We start from the raw sequence: 21,854 nt of genomic DNA, 5'->3' as shown, positions 1-21,854 counted from the left end.
GCGATCACCTTATCGGCTGACAAATCTACCCCTCACGCCTGGGCGGGTCAGCCCGTCATCAAGTTGCCTCTTTGGGCCGATGTTGATATCCTCGATCTATGCGAGTTGCTCGGGGTTTCTCGCTAATGGTAACGATCGTGCGATAATTGAGTCTTCGATTGAGAATAAATATAAGTGATATTCCAGTCAATATAAGACAAAACACGAGTGGTATCATAGTGGCTATCTATCTATATACAATCGCTCAGGGATGATAAAACTGCATTACCCTCGAAATGGGGGCAAAAAGAGATAAAACACAAGTCCGAGTCAAAAATGAGATGAAACAAAATAGTGCCCGTGGTATAGAATGTAAGAAAGTAAACCCACAATCATGATTCTTCGACATCTTCCTGTATCGGGACAATATTGAGGTCTGGATGGACTCTTGCACCAATGTCCATACTCTCCCTCATAATCCGACGGGCCTCTTCGTCGTTAACTTTCATGTCATCTTTGACCATGAGCACAGCCAGCTCAGGCACAAGGACAGATTGTGTGTAGCCAGCCACGCCCGCCGTCTTGATAAGTTCATCCGTTGTCGCCAGGCGACGTACAACCACAGAAAACCGACAGATGATTGTTTCTAGTCTAGATTGAACACAGGTATTGTTAGTGTAGTTCGACAAGCAAGGGGTTATATACCACATACATTTTGGTTGCACCCCTGCCACCATAATAACCACATGTCATCGTCTCAAGTGTCTTGTCATCATCCACTCTCACACGGAAGTTTCTCGCTTTCCCTGGTGCGATAGAGGTACTAAGGATGTTTCGGTAATAAGAGAAAGCACCAGGAACAAGTAGTTTTTCGAGTTCGGGGAAATAGCTCTGAATACGCTCTTCAAACCCTTCCCAATCAATATTGGGATACCCTCGGTCACGCCACAAGTCCACCGCACTGCGGAGTTTGTGTGATTCACAGAACATCACCTGTTCGCGAATACGTTGCTTCGGCTTTGCTCTGAATAGTTCTAGCGAAGCCCAGTCTACTTCCTTACGGCATATCGGGCACAGGGCTGGGCGGGGTGGTGATGGTTGGCGCTTCTCTTTCGTTGTGAATCTATCGAGCTGCGACATTTGCTCACAAGTGGAAGAAGTCGGGGATGAGAGAGGTGAATCATCATCAAGCAACATTGCTTCGTATTCTTCCATCGTGTATGGACCATGCGAAAAACTGGAGTTTGAGTCTTCCCCGCCACGAGGTTCTCTGAAACTCGAACTTTCAACATCCTTTGGCATAATAAAGGTCTCCTCGGGTTCTTTGGGGGCTTCCTTCACTGGCGACGGCTCTTTCGATTTCTCAACCGGCCGTGGGGGAAAGATGGCCTGTTAAAATAGCTCGTCTTGGACACAGATGCATATTTTGTTGCCTTTCGCCGCTTGTGACTCTGCGAGGAGAAGGAAAATAGATCGTCACTATCAGAGCCCATCATAGCGCTGAGGTTTCGCGAAAATTCGCCTTTGCGAGAGTTTTGACTATGGGTTTGTGGACTACTGTATGTCCTATTGTTTGCTTCCGCCAACTTCTCCTCCAAAGTCGTAGTCGTATAGTTCACCTCTTTGCGATATGGGGAAGCATCGCTATCGCTAACTTGCTCTTCATCGGAGCTTAGAGGATCAGCATCGGTGTCGATGTCCCACCCTTTCTTGATGCTAGGCTGAGCAGCATTTGAAATCGGGTCTTCCGATTCCTCTTCATTCCAGCTGAGAGGCGGGGAACTGGGAGGCGGGGAGCTCAGAGGCGGGGAACTGAGAGGTTCGATGTCTGTATCAATCTCTAGCTTGTTCTCGATGCTAGGCTGAGCAATGTCTGACATGGGGTCTTCGACCTCCTCTTGGTCGGAACTCAAAGGCTCGGCATCCGTAACAATCTCTGCTTTTTTCTCAATGCTAGGTTGAGTAACATGCAGGTCGGGGTCGGGGCCTTCTGCTTCCTCTTCATCGGAGCTCAAAGGCTCGGCATCCGTATAAATCTCTAGCTTGTTCTCGATGCTAGGCTGAGCAATGCCTGACATGGGGTCTCCGACTTCCTCTTGGTCGGAGCTTAAAGGTCCGGCATCCGTATCAACCTCTGTTTTTTTCTCAATGCTAGGTTGAGTAACATCCAGTTTGGAGCCTTCTGCTTCCTCTTCATCGGAACTCAAAGGCTCGGCATCCGTATCAATCTCTAGCTTGTTCTCGATGCTAGGCTGAGCAATGCCTGACATGGGGTCTCCGACTTCCTCTTGGTCGGAGCTTAAAGGTCCGGCATCCGTATCAACCTCTGTTTTTTTCTCAATGCTAGGTTGAGTAACATCCAGTTTGGAGCCTTCTGCTTCCTCTTCATCGGAACTCAAAGGCTCGGCATCCGTATCAATCTCTAGCTTGTTCTCGATGCTAGGCTGAGCAATGTCCGACAAGGGGTCTTCGACTTTCTCTTGGTCGGAGCTCAAAGGTCCGGCATCCGTATCAACCTCTGCCTTTTTCTCAATGCTAGATTGAGTAACATCCAGTTTGGAGCCTTCTGCCTCCTCATCGGAGCTCAAAGGCTCGGCGTCAGTATCAATCTCCGGTTTTTCCTCGATACTCGTTTGGCCAGCCTCTTTATTGATCGTCGCGAAATCGACATTCGTCTCTTCGGGCTCAGTTCTATTGAAAGTAGACAAAAGATGCTTGGGCGGAGGATTGCTCTTCGTCATGCGATTGGACGCGTAGCTGGAATCAGGTTTGGCCTGAGCCGCCATGGTAAACGATGGAGGATTTCAATTATAAATTGTCAATCGACAGTTGTTGGCTCCAAATCGAGGTGCTGAAAGCTTCAAGTCAAAAAGAGAACTGATCCGTATTCATGTGAGGCGCGTTGCTCAGACCGGTGGGAATTCAGGAGGCGACGCGTTATTGCGCGATTTCAGCTCTCCGGGCAAAGGTGTCTGCGGTTCAGTTCGAGGTGAAATGTTGAATTGGGGTTGGATTGGTTTTTTGGTCTTTGAAACAAAGAACACTCGGTTTCGAGAAGCTGAGACAATGGGGACACCTGGCTACGGCGGACTATAGCGGCATATCAGACACCGGGAATTTGATTGGTTGAATCGTCGCTTTCATCCGGCAGAAAATTATTGAGTATATCAACATCTTAGTTATCCGTCTAGTTGTATCTATCCTAATACTCCAAAAATTGAATGTTTATAGTAAAAAGTTGTTTTACAGGAATTATGCTCTTCACCGTTGTTCTATCATTTTCGATTATCCATTTCCAATCATCCTTTTAGCCACAACATTGAGACGGGGCGGAAAATACTTCATAAAGAGACCCCACTAGGATATCCAAAAGAGACACCTAGAAAACATCTATAAAGACACCTCCCGAAAATAAACCCAACGAAAAGAAATCTAATAAAGCCACCTAAAACAGACCGCTAAAAACGGTCTGATATTGTCCAAGTGAGAAAGAGGCGGGGAATAAGGCGGTGAATTAGTCAGTATTCTAAACGAATCAAATGGTTGTTCCAGATTTGTCCCATGTGCCGCTATCGGCGTCCGTACTCAGCGCCAAATTGAGGGGAAACGCGTGAGACGCGATTATCACTCCCTTTTGATACTACACCTTTGTACAATGTCCTAGGAGTATCTAGGTACCACTATGGAATGGACTCCGCTGTCAGTTAAAGCTCTCATATGTTAGCTACGGCCGCTTTGTATCAATAGCGTGAGCAATGGAGGCTTTTCGCGGTTTATAGACAGATATAATTTCCGTCGCGGCTAGGCGCTGATCGTGCATCGAGAGAGCACAGAAAATCATGCAAATGTACATTCAAGTCGTGCTTGTATTATGCTAATCCCTCAAAATTACCCAAGTCTCTCAGCAACGGAGAAACGATAGTGTCAAAGACACGCTCCTCAAACCTTTCCTCGAGACATAGGCCAGACCAAGACAAACAGCTATTAACCACATCGGCATAATTCGTCCCACTCTCCATGTACACCATTTTGACGAGCCATGATGCGGTATTGAATCTGGACATCAATGTATCCTGATTCCCATCCTCCAGATCCAACAGTGTCTGGAGAGACTTTCCAAGAGACAGCTCCACCAGCGCAAGCCCCAGTGGCAATAGACGATTCTCCCCGAAATGACTTCGAAGCCCTGGTATTGTGCCCGTGGCGGAGAGAGGCCATGATAGGTATAGATCATCCAATAGTACATTTCCACCGTCATCGCTTGTAGCGGCCAGGTGAACATCAGAGATGTCCCACCAGGATTTCAACCAATTACCGCCGAATTGGATCATACCACATGCTAGAGCAGTAGCAATACGAAGGCGGTCCCGTCGACTGATATGTGATAGTACCTCGCGGAGAGGCTTTTGGGGAACGGTTTTTGGAAGTATCTTGACGGCATGCATCGTGTATTTCACAGAGGAATCTAGGTCATTCGAAATCGAACCTATACTTCTCCGTCGCTCAATGTCTGATTCAGCGACGCAAAGAGACGAACAGAAGTCTTGGATTGGTGGAGCGGATAGAGCCTCTCGGCGTTTTTCCGATGACCGTGGTTTCTCTACAGGAGGCATATCAAACTGAACCCTAGGCTTCTTCTGGCGATAGGCCGTGGGATCGTCATGCAGGGAGAGGCTAGCAAGTGTAACCATCTCTTCAACCTGCCAAGGTTCAAAGACCACTTCTGTCCAAGTCCATAGGCACGGTAGGTCCGCTTGCTTCGTGTTAGAAAATATCATTCGAAATTCTGATCTGGCGTCGAAGTCGTTGTCGGGGTATTCTTCGGTACTCCGTAGGCAGTTTACTTGCAGTTGGAGGTGGACGCAATGGTGATTCTTGCATTGACAGCCCCAGTAGCTTCCTCCAATGATTGCTTTAAACAATCTCTCGGCATGCTTACGAGCCTTTTGATACCGTTTCAGAAGGTAGCCCCAGCCCTGCCGCCTCTTCTTGGTATCTTCTAGGTGAAATGATTGGTCGACCAGAGTCTTCAGGACTGTATTGGTTCCGTCAATCTTCACGAGGAGATCGTCGTAGACTGCCTTGCTGAGGATTTTTCGAAATTTCCATATATTCCACGCTTCGCTGATGGGCGTCTGTTAAGAGAATAAATCGGGTTAAGGATTGATCAGACGGTCATTGGAAATGCCAACTACTGACCTTTGTATCCGTTGCGCCAATATCTAGTTTATGTGATAGTTGTTCCAACAACTCAGAGAGGCCAGCCATATTTCCCATGAATACCTCGTAGTTTCGGTCCAGCTTCGAGCGTAGTCGCTTTTGCAAGTCCGGATCCTTCCATCCATCACCCTGTGGATCGCAGATGAGCTCAGAAACTTGATCTTCATCGTTCACGATACCTTCCAAGGCTTGTTCCAACGTATTCAGTAGAATCGCATGTTGTGTACGGAGGTTTATTGCATAACCTTTAAACTCCCGTCGGTAGCGCCTCAGACCCTTGATCTTCTCTATGCCGCGGACGTAGGCATCGATCTGGTTCACGAAGAGCGGGAGAATCGCGAGAGCAAGCCCTGCAGCCTCAATACCGGTGACCATATCCGGTTCTGATCCGTTGGGTCCTTGCAAAAGAGAAATGGTGTTTTTCTTTTCAGCTGGACGGTGCTTACGACAGTGAGTACCCCGCACTAGAGCATGTACACCCTCACAAGTCACAACCCATCCTGCGCCTCAATAATGCCAGAGGTCTTGCAACTTCAAGAATTACCGGATAATGGTGGCAATATCGGAGCTGTTGCAGAGCTGCCTCCGCCAGTTTCTCTTATTAATCAACTCAGACACGCTCGCCAACCACACTGGGGAGGTTCCACTACAAGAATGGAGGGACGAACTGGGCCGACTTCGCGTGTGGGCAGCAAATATCGGTGCTCATCAGACCCGTCAATCCTCGCTGGATTACCGTCTTAGGGATGCTTCGCATATCAAGGGTCAGATAGTGAGGCTCTTAGAGCAGTTCCAGGAACTACTCACTGACCTCCAGGATGTGCTCGAAGAGAGCAGCGATGATGAAGCCCAAGACCATCAGTTTAAAGATTTGGGAGGTTCCGAAAGCGAGAACTCCACTACCGAGGTTCAAGAGATTCATCAAACTCTCGTTGAGACGATCGATCAACTCTACCAGATGTCCATGATCATCCGCAAACCAGCACAGCACGATCGACTGGTCGGGACAAAAAAACTGGATTCTGAACCTTTCCAGTTCTGGGCTAAGCAGCATTCCTCCACCAGATATCCCAATGCGGATGCGCTGGCTATTGATCGTATCAGCTCCGCAATGGCCCGACAAAGGGCAATCTTGAAATACCGTGAACGACATCACGCGAAATTAAGTCAGGGCATCGTTTCCGAGAGTGATAATAAATCCACCCTACTATCAGAAACGGTGGCAACAGATGTGTTTAAGGAGATACCTGGCCAACTTGGCGATATGGCCTCCGATGCTGGCATATCCGAAACTTCATACGGAGGCACCCTGCTCGAGGGAACTGGTGCAGATACCCCCAAAATACCACCTATACCGAAAAAGGGCACGGGAAAGAGACCTTTTGAATGTCCGTATTGCTTTTACATTATCACGGTTCGAGACAGGAGAGCATGGGCGCGCCATATTTTCCGCGATCTGATGCCGTACGTTTGCATTTTCCCGGGATGCTCGACGCCCAACAAGCTCTACGGCGGCCGTCGACAATGGCATCATCATATTCAGCAAGCACATGTTTCGGTACCAAGCACAAATGGTACATATGACTGTTCTATCTGCAAACAGGGCTCTCTTCCTGCTGTCGGGTTTCAGCGACACGTGGGGCAACACTTGGAAGAGCTTGCGCTGTTTTTGCTACCACGGACAGACGAGGACGAAGATGAAAATGAAGAAGGGACGGATGAGAATCTTAACAACGTATCTTTGGACGACAATTCAGTGGAGAGTGTCGAGCAGCGCCATGATACGAACGATGCAGCAACCCCAGCTTCCGACTCCAATCATAGTGATCTCAGTCCATTGGGAGGGGGGCCAAGTAAACATTCCACATCTTCAGCCGAAGCGAAATCGAGTGATAGAGAGTCCCTAGGAGAGCTGGAATCCAACGTAGAGGACGAAATGCGCGCCTCATCGTCCCCTTACAACCGAGAATATGAACTCGCTATGAGCCAGAAGCTGATGGAGAAGAGCAACCCCCAGCGGGACATAGACATGTGGAAGAAGCATCAGGATACTGAGCGTCTAGAGCACGAGCCAGAGGAGTACCATGGCCGGACTGACCCGCGCAACTTCAGTGAGTCGCAGCTACTACGCGAAGAAGAGATATGGTCCGAAGGTGAGACCAGTGGGCGGCTGCGTAAGTCGCAGCAATTCAAGCGCGTACGTACGCATCAATCCGCGGAGGACCTTAAGGCTGAAGAGCGGTACCAGCTTAACAGGCTTGCGGCAGAGAAGAGGGCTGATGCTGAGGACGAAGAGGCTAGGAGGTATCGAATAGAGAGATTGGAGGTTATTATGCGTAGGGAGGTTGAGAAAGAGGAGAGAGAGAAGCTCGTGCGGGAGGAAACGTGGAAAGAGAACGCCCGCCTGAAGACGAAGTTTATACTGGAGGAAAATTGGGAAGGGCTTGCCCGCCTGAAGGAAGAGAGGAAGAAGTCTATACGGGTGGAAAAGTGGGAAGGGCTTGCCCGCCTGAAGGAAGAGGAGCGGCGTAAACAGCTCATTCGGGAGATTTCAGATGAGGATACGCGAAAGGTGAGGGAGGCCGAGGGGAAGAGGAAGAAGGAGGATGCTCTAAAGGATTTTGATGTTGAGGAGTGGAAGCTCGAACAGGAGCGGATCAATCAGATGGAGGCCGAGATGCAATCCAAGGAATTCCGTGAGAGGATGCGCAGCATGAACCATACCGACGAGGAGATTGATGATTTTATCAACAAGAAAAAGGCAGAGAAGAAGCAAAACGATAAGAAAAACGAGGAGTCGCGCGAGCAACTACGCACCGCAGGGTTTAGCGATGCAGTAATCGAGTACATATTCCCCGGCAAGAAAAAGGAACGGAAAGAGGGGAAGCACAAGGAGCCTAAAGTGGAAGAGCCAAAGACAACTTGGATTATGGTCAAAGACAACTTGGATTAGGGTATGAAGTACAACCATCATATATCATATCGAATAAGAGTTTCTACTAACACCATCCCAAGTGCCACCGCAAACACCTGCTGCCCGAGACCTTGATAGCCTACGATCTTCCCTGGGACTGGGACGAGGTAAGCCTAATCCTCTACACAACCATATCTTGATGTAACCCAGTGCTAATCCTACTTCCCTGTACCAGGAAGACCCCAACTATATCATCATCAAGAAATGGATTGCCGACGATTCGCAAGACGAGCTCTTTTACCACACCCGCCGCTTGCGCGAGCGTAAGGTCGTCGCTCAGACCTCACCACCGGAATCACCCAATGTAAAGAAGGATCGTGAGTATATCGTACGGAAGAAGAGTCCTAGCGGTCGTGTAAGGATATTCGGCTAGTTTAATGAAAATTAGGCTCAAGACAATGTCGATAACTCATCCCTCGTCATCGATGTAATAAATGATATTCAAGGATATTTAAAGGATATTATATAGTTGTACAATTTCTGTCTCCATCGCTTCTATAGTGGTTACTATAGACATATTGATTCTACGAGAAAACAGACAAAGCCAGTTAAGCCAATCCGCTTTGCGTGTAACTTGAGATCATATCGTGATAATTGTTGAATCTAGGGCTGCCTCTATACATAGATGGATGGACATATACACAATCAGATCCTAGCGAAGCCAAACACACATGTGCAAGCCATGCGCCTCATTAAGTCTCGGAAACCGAATCAACGGAAGGAAAGTATAAAGAGAAAGAGAGGAAAAGCAAGATGAGAAGAACCCTTGAGCCGACACTATTCAAACGTCATTGAAATCTCGCCATCCCGATGTCCCTGATCATGGTCCGCCCAGGCATTGGGCTCCATGGCCATGGCTCCGAGAGCGCTGGAACCAACCGTCGGCATCGTCGGCATTGTAGAGGCAGTTCTCAACTCTGGACGGGAGTGGATTTCGTCGTGTTGATATCGTGGGGAGTCATGGAAAGATGTGTCAAAGGTCATTTCCATATCTTCGTGCTTCGGCACCGGAGTGATTTCGTTGGGCCCGTGAGGAGAATACTGCGCCGATGCTGGCGGGGGTAGCGAAGAAGTCCGAGAAACGGCTGGAAGTTCGTTAGGCGTCTTCGGCCTCTTGGGTACAGGGGGAGATGGCTGAGCGGGTTGTGGTTCTGACGGAGCGTTCAGGTCTAGCTTCATCAGAGGCATGGTCGACTCTAATTCTTTAATTTCGATCGCTTCGGAGTGCAACTCGGCTCGAATGGCCTCGATATCGAAGAGGACAGTGCCGGGGGCGCTTTCGGGTTCACTTGAATCGCGAGGGGCGATGTTTTTGTCGACGTCATATGTTTCCCATTTCTTCTTTTCGGCCATCTTGCCTCGCTTAAACAGGCCGAAGCGCTTCTTCTCTGGCTTGGCCTCTGCTTCTCGACGAGCTTCATCAATCTCGCGGATCAATTCGCGCTGTCGTTCGGCGTGGTTATCTGGGTCTGGATCCTCAATTTCTGCAAACTCATCCTCAAGAACCTCCCAACCAACTTCCCTCAGAATTCGAGGCATAGCCGTACGGTAATCCATATGGCCATTCACAAGCGCGGTAATATTAAAATTCTCAATGCCCGGTATCCCTTCGACAGCTGCGAGGCCGGCGACTTTCATGATGCCACCACTTGTTGCCCGGAAGAGGTAGCCCAGGATCCAATCATTCGTGGCATAACCGTTCACGAATCGCCCAGACACCACACTCCGAGCCTTGAGGTATTCGTCTTTGTTCGCCACAACGGGTGAGCCAAATAGGTATACATTCTGGATTAGACCGTGGGCACCCTTTTCGGCCAGCTCTTTCAAACAAGAAAAGATCACCCGCGCGCCGAGTGAGAAACCAAGTAATGTAATAGGCCGATTACCAAGATTCCGCTCCCTCAAGGAATCAGCCATAACGAGGCCGGCTGAGTTGGCGCGTGCCAACGAAACGATCCAGGGATTATCGATCAAGTATGCGAGTTTAGTGAGGACAAGTGGTAGTTGCAAGGACGCCATCAGCGCCATCAAGACTGTACTACCTAGTACTTGTTGCAGACCTTGTGTTAATGCCTAAAAGAACTAGTTAGTCTATTAAGAATTACCGCACGTCTTATAAAGCTTACCTCTGTTGCCAAAATATTGATAGTGTCACCCATGCTTCGAAGCATCTCAGGCTCCCATAGCACGGAATATATATCGCCCATAATCGGATCGACAGTACTGAAGGGTAGACGGACGTCATCAACCTTGCCAGTCATCCAGCCAGAGACCGTCACAATCAAGTTGACCTTCTTGTTATTATGAAGAGGTCGATATTCGAACGTTTGAACTGCACCCATACGCCGTTTCGAAGCTCTCATTCCAATGGTGCTTCCACCTAAAGTAGCACTAGAAGCGATCAAAGCCGTGCCGCCAGCTCCTCCCAGGAATGCACTGGTTCCAGAGATACCGACTGTAGTAAACCCAGCCGCAAGACCAGCTCCGATGACGGGTGCCAACAGTCCAGCGGAAAGGCCAATAACCAGTCCACCGCCGACTGTCGCTAAACCCATAATCATATATTTTCTCTTCAAGGCCATCTTGCGGCGCTTTTCCATGTGGTCTGACTCATCCCAATTCTCTTTCTCTGCTTGTTCTTGCATTTCGAGGGAGTCTGTGACTCGCTTTTCGAACCGCGAGATCTGTAGCCATGTTACATCCAATGCTGCGCCGACCCTTTCCAGAAGAGTTCGTGACCGAGCGTCATATGCTGAATTTGCAATGAGCACAAGGAACAGGTCACAGAGGACAGTCCAGCGGAGATCGATATCTATGCGATCAGAGGTTGGCATCTCAGAAGGCATCTTGACCTCTGGGGGCTCCTCGGTCTCGTGGGCCTGGTATGGCGGAGGAGGATCTAGTTCAGACGATTCTGTCTCTGCAGAGATTCTAGATGGGGAGTCGAGTTTCTGACTGGATGTAGAGGTTTTCGGTTCGCTCTCTGCCATCGGATTTTTGACTCGCGCATTCTGCATGAGTGGTGGCACCAGATCTTCTGGTTGCACCCCATGCTCCGCGAGCTGTTCGATCATAATCTGCTCAGCAGAATTGATATCCATATGAGCATAGACTCGCCCCATGATCGCCTGGCCCCATTTTCGGCTGGCATCCGAGGCTTTCTGCATGGTTTTGCGCGTGGACTTGGTTGTGGCAATCGATGCTAGATCATGATTCATACTATGGATTGCCAACCTGACAACCCCCACATACGCGATCTTTTGAGTCTCGTTGAGAAGGTCTTTGGTGGCCTGGAGCTGGCTAATGGAATCTCGCATTTCCTCGCCAACTAGACCAGCAGAATTGTCGCCTGTCTCTCGAAACAGGTAGCTTGTATCATCATCTAGACTTGTGGCAGACTGAGCATCTTCATCGAGCTGCACCCGAGTATAACCCCTCCCTGCTCCTCCTAATCCTTGATATACAGCCTCGTCGCCTTCTTCTTTGGCGCCACGAGCAACGAGTCTCCCATAGTCGTCATAGTAGTCAAATTCTCCAAGTGCAGGCATCGATTGCCATTCATCGGGCTCTGCGTCTGACTCTTCACTCTCGGGGTGATGTGCATCAGGTTGGGCGAGGCGCTGGTGCGACCATTCGGACACCTGGGCGGTTCTTTGTTTCGATGTTGAGGTCCGAGGCTGGGCATGTGGACCAGCGGCCGGTGAATACTCCGGAGGTGCAGAATTGTCCTGAGCCTCGGCGCTCTTGCCTCGCTCTTCTGTATTATGCGAATTGACTGGCTCAGGGGCCCCAGAATCCAGCTTGCCCTGTTGCAACTCCGGCTCCTTCTCCTCTTTCACGGTATCACTATAGCCCGAGCTCACCGCCACATTCTGAATGTTTTGGCTTGCATTCTCTCCTTTGGGGGTCTCGCGGGGTGTGGGGTCGGGTCGGCGTGCTCGAATGGGAAGGCCAAAATCATCTACTTCATCTGATGCAGGAGGATCTTGTTTAGCAGACTCTGCAGCAGGTTCGGATGCTAGTGTTGGGGGCGATGAGCCCTCTGTCTCCTTTTCATTTTGATTTGTGGGGGAATCGCCCTTCGATTGGGGCTCCTGTTGGGACGGATTGGTGGCGTTCGGTGGGGAGGGTATAGGGTGATCGGAGGTGTCTACAGTGACACCCGAGGTTGCGGTCATGATTTCATGGACTGGAGGCTCTTGGGAGCCTTAAGGTGGTGTATCGGATCCCAGTTGTCCCTTGCGTCCTCACGTTCCTTCGCGATACCTTCGGGAGCTCACCCATCCGGCCGCACAATTGTTGCGTTGAGCTTTTGAGCTCTTGTTTAGGTGTGTTTGTCTTATCGCGAGTTTCCCACGTCCGATTGTGGGCCACTAGATGGTCGGACAAGCTTGGGCAATCTCCGGCAGATGGTGTGCCACGCGGCGAAAAAGGAGGGGCGGAGAATGCGGCGGAGAGATCAATTAGCCAACACAGCGGCCACAACAAAGGACTTAAGTCGAATTTGTAATTAAAACAGTTTAAAGAGGTATTGAAGAGAGAATACGGAGTACTTGGAGTTTTAAGGGGGGGTTTGGAGGTTAGGCAGATAACAAAAGCAACTGTTGAGGGACCGAAAGCGGAAATACGCCTATCAGGTCGGATACTAAATAAACAAGTCTGCATGAAAACAGGAGATATTTAAATACTTGAATACTTGAATACATTCTTTTGGATATTTTTGATATTCTCTACTCTTCATTCTATAGGAACGTTGCACATTTAACAGGTCAATGCTTGTGAGATCCACGTCGGAATAGCGGCATGTCTACTCTTATACCACGTTTGTGGCTACCTTATTGTATTTTGTCGAACAAAGCATAAGAGACTCCGGGAATCGAAGATAACCGAACCTTTGAATTAACTTGACCTTTCATTCCAGACCCCGGTTCTTATGATACGAGGTCATTGCCACGATACTTCGCCCTGGGAGAAAACCCGGGTAAACCAAGGGTCGATCTTTCAGGGGCATCCGAAGACCTCCGGTAGAGAGACTCTGCCCTTTGATACGGGTGAGACAGTCTTGATAAATAAATCCAAGGCAAAGGAGTCGATCGCAACGTCGTGTTGATCGAAGTTCGAGGCAGTGCCAGGGTACTTTCGCCTGGGACTTCAATATAACAAGGAAAAACACAAGCTAGATCATTTCAGGTTGAAGATCGGCTCCCCCCGTCCTTGTAAGCCAACGAGAAGGTGAGAAGGCATAGATCATGACGCCATGAATCGCGGGGAACACAAACAGAGAACCCCCGGGGTTTCAAATACACATGTCAGACGTGAGTCACTTGATATGCAGTAGGTTTGCGGCTCTAATTCTTGGCGGAGAGTAGCTCAAGAGGTTATGATCGTTGAGGAAACCCATTTTGTCTTCTGATATGATCTGAGACACTGCTTTACCATGGCTCAAGGTATGGCCTTCACTGTAAGAACTTGAGAAATTCTACTAATGGGCTCCTTCTCTCTAAAGGCTCACAGGCTTCCATTGTTAAAATCGCCGGCGCGGGGTTTCGGCTCTCACTGCTCCTCAATGCTGCCGCTTGTCAACTCGCTCAGTCGAGGCTGGAAATTCATAGCATCGCCAAGGGGATCTCGCTTTTCGCTCTAGCACTCAAACATGTTGGGCAGACTATTGAGAGCACCGGTGCGGACCAGTCTCCAGAGGCAACTGAGAAAGCCTGGGAGATCGCCGGACAAGGCCAGATGATCTTTATTGAAATCGAACACATGCTGGACAAGCTGAAGGCAACCGATAGAGACAGTGACCTTATGAGGATTCCACTGCAGGAGAGACTCAAATGGTGTTTCCGGAAGCAACATGTCACCTATTTACTAGCCCAGTTGGAATCTCTCAAGCTCAGCCTGATTGTAATGCTACAGACTCTACAGCTTGGAAAGGTCATCAAATCCAACGTTGACGAGGGGACTGATACTGATTCACTTACATCCTCCGCCGATGATGCGATTGCCCAAGAGAAAGCAGAATCTCAGAACATGATCATCGTCCGATATTGGTCTATCAAGCGCCTGGATCGTTTGTGGGATCTTGTGGAACAGGAGACTTTGGATGCCGCTAATGACCCGACAAACCAGAGAATCAGTTCCAATTACTCGTCCAATATGGCATCGAAGTCACTGACTACGGCAACCAGACGCTCGGATCCGACGAGACTGCCCATTATTACTCTTGGAGACAGTGGCGTGGGGCTGAGTGATATGGAAAGATCCCCGAAGGATATGGTGCAACTATCCGAGAGCACATTGAATGGGCTGCTTTCACTCTGGGTGCCTTTGGTTGACCCTTCGGAATTACACCACGCAAGCAAACGTTCCAACACATCCAACAAGCTAGTCCAACCTCGAGTCTACGTCTCCTCGGACACCGAAGAAGACGATGCCGAGGAGCTAGACTTTGATGGTCACGAAATCCGAGGTTACTACCTCGAAGGATCAACAGTGGACTGGAGAGACCCTCATTCCCAAGAGGCTCGACAGCATGCAGCAGAGCTGCGCCGAAAGTACTCCAGCTACCAGGCTCACGTTGAAAGCGAACCAGAGCCAGATGAATTCAAGCATCGAGATAAGCCTCGCAGCGACCCAAGGGTCATCGACTCAAGTGATGAAGACGAGCAAAGAGCGGACACTCATCGGCCCTCACACGGCACCAACCCCATGCAAGGTCACCGTTTCCACTCTAACAGCCTCTCGTCCAGATATTCTCCTGGTCACAACAATCCCGACAGCAGATTCAACACATACCCAAGCGGCAGCTTCCCACCCCCCTAGCCATACCATACCCCGTCCTCCACCACTTCCCTCACACACACTCCCGGGTCCACCCCAGCAGCCATACAAATACCACCCAAACCAAGACTACGCCACAGCTCCCCGATCCATCCCAATTAACATGAATCAACCCAACAACCCACCCATCACCATTCCCAACACCAACCCTTCTCCCAGAGGCCCATCGCCAAACCAAGTCCACTTTGAGTCCCCCCGAGCCCGAAATCATGCATACAACACTATCCCTAATAACAACAAACCCCAATCCCGCTACCACCCATCCGCATACCCGCTTTCCTCCTCATCCCCCGAGTCTAGCTTCCGAGCCTCGCCGACTCGCTCGGAACAACGATCTCCATCGGTGCACCCACGCCAGTCCTCGCGCGAAGATGCCAAGGATCGACATAAGGCTTTGACCCGTAATGCTACAAGGGGATTGGCGGGGATCGGGGCTATTGCTGGATTCATGGATGCGCTAGAGGCGTTTTCAATTCTGTAATCTACATTTGCATCACATTTACGCTTTTTCTTTGGTTCGGTGTATTGGGTTTCTTGATTCTTCCCCAAGGAGTTGAATAGACCAAGTTGGTTGGTGCTGGTTTCGGTTAGCTTTTGATATCAATGTTCTATCTATGCAATGAATTGACGAACCTATTTTTATTGAGACTATTTGCATGAGATATGATTAACGATTTGGTTATATATTATTCCATGTCATTACTCTATGGCTGTCTGTTTTAACCACTCCACGAGCGTGTTATACAACACATTCTCAAATCAGTACAATCTTCTCAAAATAGTGAAAAGGAATGCTCCCATCGAAATACAACATACATTAGTAACGAGACATCCATAACTAAGTCAATCTAAGAACGAGGAAGCCTTGAGGCCCTCACCCTTTCGGGTTCGGCTCAGAGTCAGCCCGAATACCGAGTACAACACAAGCCAATGCCATCAAAAGACATATACCAATGCAACATATGCAACATACATGTAACATCATACCCCATAGTGCAGAAATGAGCCAATATCCCGAATAAACCCACATCAGACCCATGTTCAATACATTCCTGATACTCAGTTATCCCGAAGGGTTCCATCGCGGAAGTTCCGATTCTCCCGAACCTCCGACAGCATTTTGCGAATTGTATTTGTTCGGGCTAAATGGGTTAATGTGACATCCGCTGGGTTTTGGAATATTCTCTTCTTTGTTGGCCGGTTCTTCTCTTTTTTCTCTTTTCTTTTCTTTTTGCCTTGGTGACTTGACTGTTGTCGGGTTTTGTTGGGAACTGGTGGGTATGTCTGCTGCCTTCCGGGTTCTATACTCCCATCTACATATCAGGGTTGAGTTGTGAGGGTTCTACCTTTTTTGAGTCTTCTTGGATCTTCTTAGATCTTGTTCTCATCTATTGGTAAGCATAACATACTTCTCTGGTATGACTACGGGATAGTTATCAGTTTAAAATATTAACATGTTCATATGTATATACAGTTCATATTCATGATCTATGGCCTTTACATAGACTAACATGTGCAGTCATTCCAGGCTTCACCCATCCAGAATTCTGATCATCTCAAAACTCAGGCAAAGGCTGCACCCCAAAAATACTCCCATCAGGAAGCCACCCATCCAACTCCATGCCCGCCCTAGCCATATGCTGCCCAGCAGCACTAACCGGCATCCTCTGCGGCCCATACGAGTACTGAGGTGGCAACGTCGCCTGCGCATGCGACACCGAAGGCTGATACCCTGCCGTGCTCATAGGGTAGAAATGCGGGTTATGTCCACCATCCATGGCCCACATGTTGGCACCACCCATCGCTACGTACCCATCACGCATGCTGTCTATTGCCGGTGGCATTGGAGCCATGGTAACGACGGGGAATGAGTCCATCGTTGATGGAACTTGATCCAAGTGTGCATCTTGGGTTTGGGTTTGGGTTTGGCTAGGGTGTGATGCTAGACCCGAGATCGACTCTGCAGTACCGGTCGACGGACTCCCCGATAAAACTCGAGAACCAACTTCTATCCCTCCACTCTGCCGCCTTTCCAACCGCTCATACCAATCCCGACCCTTGACGCCCACGACATAATACCACCGACTGGGGATATGGTACTTACCCCCGCCACTGGCCTCGCTTAGCTTGCTCGCCAGGGCATCGAGGTAGTAGGCCACGTTCACGGCCTGTGCCGTGACGACTTCCCCGAGAGCACCGGTACGCACGGAGAAATGGATTTTCAGCAGGGATGTCACGGCCATCGCGAACCGGGTGTACATGAGATTCGGGAGTTTACGTATCGTGTTCGTGCTGCAGGTCAGCACGGCGTTCAGCAGTTCATGTGCGGCGTTCATCCATTTGATGTTGATGTCGATGCGGATTGCGCTGAGTGGGCCGTCCGGTGATTCGCTGCCGCCGTTGCCTTGTTCATCGAGGGTCGGCAGTGTGTAATATTGTCGCTTTATTGCGTTTGGGTCGCGATAGCCTTCTCCTACACCGAGTTCGTACATCGCTAGTGCCGTGGAGCGGTATTCGAGGATCATGGGGACTGGTTTGATGGAATCGGTTAGTATTGGGTGGTTTTTGAACGCATCATGACACAAAGCGAGAGGACTGGTGTTGCTTACTGGTGAGCATTTCTGACGGGGTGTTCTTCTTCCATGTCTCGAGCCGCTTGTCGAACCAGCGAAGCACGGCTTGGACCCGTGATTCGGTTAGGGGCGATGTGGTACTGGTGTCATCCAGACCGAATGAAGACATTGCTTCATCGGTTATTCGTTGGAGTTCGAACCATATCGCCACATGTTGATCCGTTCGATACGGCGAGTTTTCTAAATGGCTAAGACACTCGGTCATCCAGTCATTGAACTGGAGCAGATTTGGACGACGGGTTTTCATCGCAACACTCGAACCAAGATGGTAGCAGCCGAGGACTGCTCTCGCCTGCTCAGCCAGCACCTCGTCATGTCCGCTGCTCTGGCGATCGGACTTTTTCGAGACACGACGTTTATTAGCTAACCCAATTTCTAGTGCCATCGTCGAGGCGATGTGCGTGTACTGATAAACCTGCAGCTTCAATGGCGAAGCGGGCGGGTGATAAAATATGATCATTAGCAGCAGCGCTTGCACTAACTCTAGTGACTTTTCGCCTTCGATGAAGAACCGCTCTGAATAGAGACGGACCATCTCGCGGTTCAGCACGGTTGCCAGGCCTGCATCGACGGATATGGATGTCGCGGTAATCACAGAAAGAAATAGGATTGGTTTTGTTTGTCGCAGTTGAGCTGCCGTGGTGTTCGAAGGCAAGACGACCAATGGAAAGAATAATGCGAGTTCGTGAATGAAATACGCCACCAATTGCTCCGCATCTTCGAGGGAGAGAATCCCCCGATCGATCACGTCGTCCGCCGGAGGAAGCCTCTCCTGCTCGGACACAAAGCCAGCTGACATACTGGTGAAAGTCGGCGGCGCTGAAAAGCCACCATCATGCCCGCCGGGGTGCGGGGTATTTAATAACTCAGGGGAATAATCCATATAACGGACATCTTCAGAGGAGTGAGCGGAATGGTCCCGCAAGACGAGACTGCTCTTAAAATCGGCATCGGCCGAATCATGATCCTGGACATCGTCCACGTCGCTTTCATCGCTAGAATCCGGTTCTTCTTCTTCGGGGATGCGATTTTTCAACAGCGAACGCATCATCCGCATCTCCTTCTCGAGCTGAGCGACACGCGAATCTGTCCGTTTCCGGGGCCGCCGTCTCTGCGGCGCCACGAAGACACATGATCGCTTTCCCTTGGCGCATCGCTGACATTGATTAGGCGTGGATGGGCTGGGGAGACAGCGGACCTTGAGACTTCGGCAAGACTCGCAGGATCTATTTAATTGCTGGGCGGCTGATCCTTGGGAGTTGCTTGATTCGCCTTGAGGTGTGGAAGAGGTCTCTGACATATTCACACACACAGGCTTGCCAGAAACCGTCATGAAATGAGAGTTTGGTGGTTGTTTCGCATAAATTATGAGACGGCCTCAATGGTAGGTCCGAGTAACGATTGTTACTGGGTATATCGAGTCATTTTATCGAGTGAAAATCGTGCAATGGGGGGACTGACATGAAGGTCGAATTAACCAAAAGTGTCCGATGGATTTCGATGTCAAACCCCACAAGGATGTGAATTAAGGAATGCAGGAATTTATCATGTGAAAGCTGGAAAATTAAATCGAAGCTTAACGCAAAAAAGATGCTAAAGCATTCAGGGAAGGCTAGAAGCCCTGGAGAAGTGGAGAGGGTAAGAATCCTTGTTTCTCCGCGCTAAGTTGTTGGATAGAAGATAAAATACATATAATGTATAGTATGGGTAATCTTACATACATGTATACATCAGATTCCGGCTCTCCTTTCTATATTTAGTGTTTATCCCTTGCCGCTTTTTGAGTAAAGAGAGCTTTCAATAGTTATATTTACGAAATACATTCAGCATCAATGTTCAACGTTATCCTCTAACTGCATTTATTAGCATTACTATTCCACGGCTACGCCACTATTTATGCCACTAATTGACTCGTTGACGATGCTTGAGGTTTCATAGGCATGTTACACGTTAATAACTAGATTTTGAAGGAAAAAAGGGAAAGCGCATTTAATCATTACTATTACCATAGGAGATAAAATAGTTCATGGGCTTTATAGGGGATGCAATTGTCTATTTCTATGTATTATAGCCTGGCTTGTGAGGCATTTTAAGCATCATCCTTTTCTATCTTGATGACCCAATCGCTCAGCGCCTTAGACCTGTTTTTGTTCAATTACACAGGCATAACATTTGAAACGAACAAATCTCCACATAGAACAGAGCTAAACATAAGGTTCGATTAAACTTACCACCAACCTTTTTTTCCCTATCAAAATCCATATCCGAATATGTACCTCGCTATTGAAGATTCATACTCTCAAATGCCAAAAGTCAAACTATACATCTATACATTTATACTTACTGAGCTTAATTAATACCTTTCCGATAGCTATGCAATTGCGATATCTTTGATGTATCCTATTATATCTATAGACATCTAGTACCCACAAAGTCTGTGCCATTTTTCAACTCCACCGGGCAATGCTAAGCGTACTATGGAGTAAAAGAAACCAATCTATGCTTTTATATACAACATTCATGTATAGTATTTTTTATGGTGTTTATTCCTTCACATTATATATCTAGAGTTAATTCTAGTAGCAAGTTAATTGAGCCAGACTTAACTTATATACGAGTAAACAACCCAGTAGACAAAATGCTAAGCGCGCCAGTAAAGCGGCAACACTCCGGTCGGGAAAATCTAAATCCGGTACACACAGGTACATATGTAGGACACTAGGTACTAACAAGCTAGTAGTAATATCCGAGTGATCGACCAATATTCTTTCACGGTGGCTGGTTCAGGAAGAAGATAGGCACCAGCGTATACCTCCCGAATTGACTTATAAATGAAACGGTGATGAAGGTTGAAAGCCTAAAGCTAAACATAGCGAATCATTATGCCACTACATCTCCACTGAAAAGCCATTGGTATCGACAGTCCATTCATTATTGGCCTATCGAAAGTGCCCGACGGTTAAGACCGGTCGTCCCAATCGGTTCATGTTATTCTCGCTATAACTTCCTATTTGCGGAGACGGTGGAAGTAAATATAAATTCGCACTTTTGAGGATATAAACATAGCTTCGCTGTGGGGGGGTATTTTTTTTACCATATAAGAATGATTTAACAAAAATTGGAAATTCTCAACGGCCAATTCTCTGAACACCCCGGCCGATCGCGGTGAAATAACACTGTGCGATATCCACTGAACAGAGTATTAAAGTCTCATCGGGATATAGATCGTCTTCACCAAACAGTATGAATTAGCCCTTGAGGTATAGTGAGTATCTGCATGTCTCAATTGTTGTTCACTCCACAATGAGCCCACTTGACGATGAGCCAGAAGACGATCCTTATAAACATGTGACAAAGGATTCAGCCTAATATCCCACCGGGAATGATACCTTGGTATTCTCGGTATGCCGGATAGGTGGGCACTATGGAACATTCGAGCAAAAGAGGTGTTCTTGGACATGTACAACGTGTAGACTTGAATGTGGGTTTAAAGCTGTAACACCATAGGCTGCGATTTCCAATGCCAGTCAATCAATTTTATACTACGGAGTATCAATGCCGGTTTATTGAGGAGACTTTGTTATTAACCAGTTGCGACCTATCTGGGTGGTTTTATCTCTTATGTCCACTCTGTGTCTTGACAAGCATTTTAGCGCATGAGGCGGCGATGTCCGTGGTTTATGGGGAATAGTCGGACATCTCTCAGAACATACAACATAGGCTCTATATCCATGGATATGTGGCCAGCTGACATCTTTTGCCTACAATTTATCCACAGCTACCACGTTCTGTTGTGGATCTGCATGCCCTTCTGCTGCCGCCTTCCTAATTCATTATACCGCCCATTATACCGCCCATTATACTTGGATATATTGGTGGCTATTTAGCTGGCAGAACTTGGAGTGTTACCACATGCCAAAACTTCCAGAGTACTCCACTTTCAAGGCCAGTACAAGTGATGCTCGGAGGGACAATTCTACCCAAGCAGTATGCCCCTGGGCACGTGCCCCCATTACTTCGAGTTATTGAGCTTGCAAGTTACTACCAGCAGAAATTCTATCCCTCTAATGTCGTGAAAAGGGCTGGTTCAGGTCTTCCCGGTCGCACAGCTGGAAAAGATACCCGATCCACTCATAGTCGACATCGGGAGTCAAGACCATTACTTGAAGAAACCAAAGAGCAAGTCTCCAAATCAGGCAAGCTTGATC

General features: G+C 48.5%; 6 protein-coding genes across 6 annotated transcripts; 2 read left to right on the top strand and 4 right to left on the bottom strand.

Moving 5' to 3' along the window:
* Positions 1 to 371: 371 nt before the first annotated feature.
* N7516_011247 (RTC4 family protein) lies at positions 372 to 2,765 on the bottom strand (the record flags this gene model as incomplete). Its single annotated transcript, XM_057223965.1, has 3 exons — positions 372 to 630; positions 692 to 1,368; positions 1,599 to 2,765. The coding sequence occupies 3 exons, from the start codon at positions 2,763 to 2,765 to the stop codon at positions 372 to 374; spliced, it is 2,103 nt and encodes a 700-aa protein (XP_057069105.1).
* A 1,083-nt stretch (positions 2,766 to 3,848) lies between these two features.
* On the bottom strand, positions 3,849 to 5,574 carry N7516_011246 (uncharacterized protein; the record flags this gene model as incomplete). The annotated part of the gene is made up of 2 exons (XM_057223964.1): positions 3,849 to 5,114; positions 5,179 to 5,574. 2 exons carry the CDS (start codon positions 5,572 to 5,574, stop codon positions 3,849 to 3,851), a joined length of 1,662 nt encoding a protein of 553 aa, XP_057069104.1.
* A 175-nt stretch (positions 5,575 to 5,749) lies between these two features.
* Positions 5,750 to 8,546, top strand: N7516_011245 (uncharacterized protein; the record flags this gene model as incomplete). Its single annotated transcript, XM_057223963.1, has 3 exons — positions 5,750 to 8,131; positions 8,215 to 8,280; positions 8,349 to 8,546. The coding sequence occupies 3 exons, from the start codon at positions 5,750 to 5,752 to the stop codon at positions 8,544 to 8,546; spliced, it is 2,646 nt and encodes an 881-aa protein (XP_057069103.1).
* Positions 8,547 to 8,950: 404 nt separating this feature from the next.
* On the bottom strand, positions 8,951 to 12,351 carry N7516_011244 (TMCO4 family protein; the record flags this gene model as incomplete). The annotated part of the gene is made up of 2 exons (XM_057223962.1): positions 8,951 to 10,246; positions 10,300 to 12,351. The coding sequence occupies 2 exons, from the start codon at positions 12,349 to 12,351 to the stop codon at positions 8,951 to 8,953; spliced, it is 3,348 nt and encodes a 1,115-aa protein (XP_057069102.1).
* A 1,259-nt stretch (positions 12,352 to 13,610) lies between these two features.
* N7516_011243 (uncharacterized protein) lies at positions 13,611 to 15,494 on the top strand (the record flags this gene model as incomplete). Its single annotated transcript, XM_057223961.1, has 3 exons — positions 13,611 to 13,634; positions 13,688 to 14,888; positions 14,953 to 15,494. 3 exons carry the CDS (start codon positions 13,611 to 13,613, stop codon positions 15,492 to 15,494), a joined length of 1,767 nt encoding a protein of 588 aa, XP_057069101.1.
* A 1,075-nt stretch (positions 15,495 to 16,569) lies between these two features.
* On the bottom strand, positions 16,570 to 18,979 carry N7516_011242 (uncharacterized protein; the record flags this gene model as incomplete). Its single annotated transcript, XM_057223960.1, has 2 exons — positions 16,570 to 17,543; positions 17,623 to 18,979. The coding sequence occupies 2 exons, from the start codon at positions 18,977 to 18,979 to the stop codon at positions 16,570 to 16,572; spliced, it is 2,331 nt and encodes a 776-aa protein (XP_057069100.1).
* Positions 18,980 to 21,854: the final 2,875 nt, after the last annotated feature.

This window comes from Penicillium verrucosum (assembly GCF_028828655.1).
Source record: "Penicillium verrucosum strain IBT 35672 chromosome Unknown utg000005l_segment0_segment0, whole genome shotgun sequence".
Lineage (NCBI taxonomy): Eukaryota > Fungi > Ascomycota > Eurotiomycetes > Eurotiales > Aspergillaceae > Penicillium > Penicillium verrucosum.
Note: the sequence above shows the minus strand (reverse complement) of the source record. Positions and strands in the feature narration are given on the sequence as shown.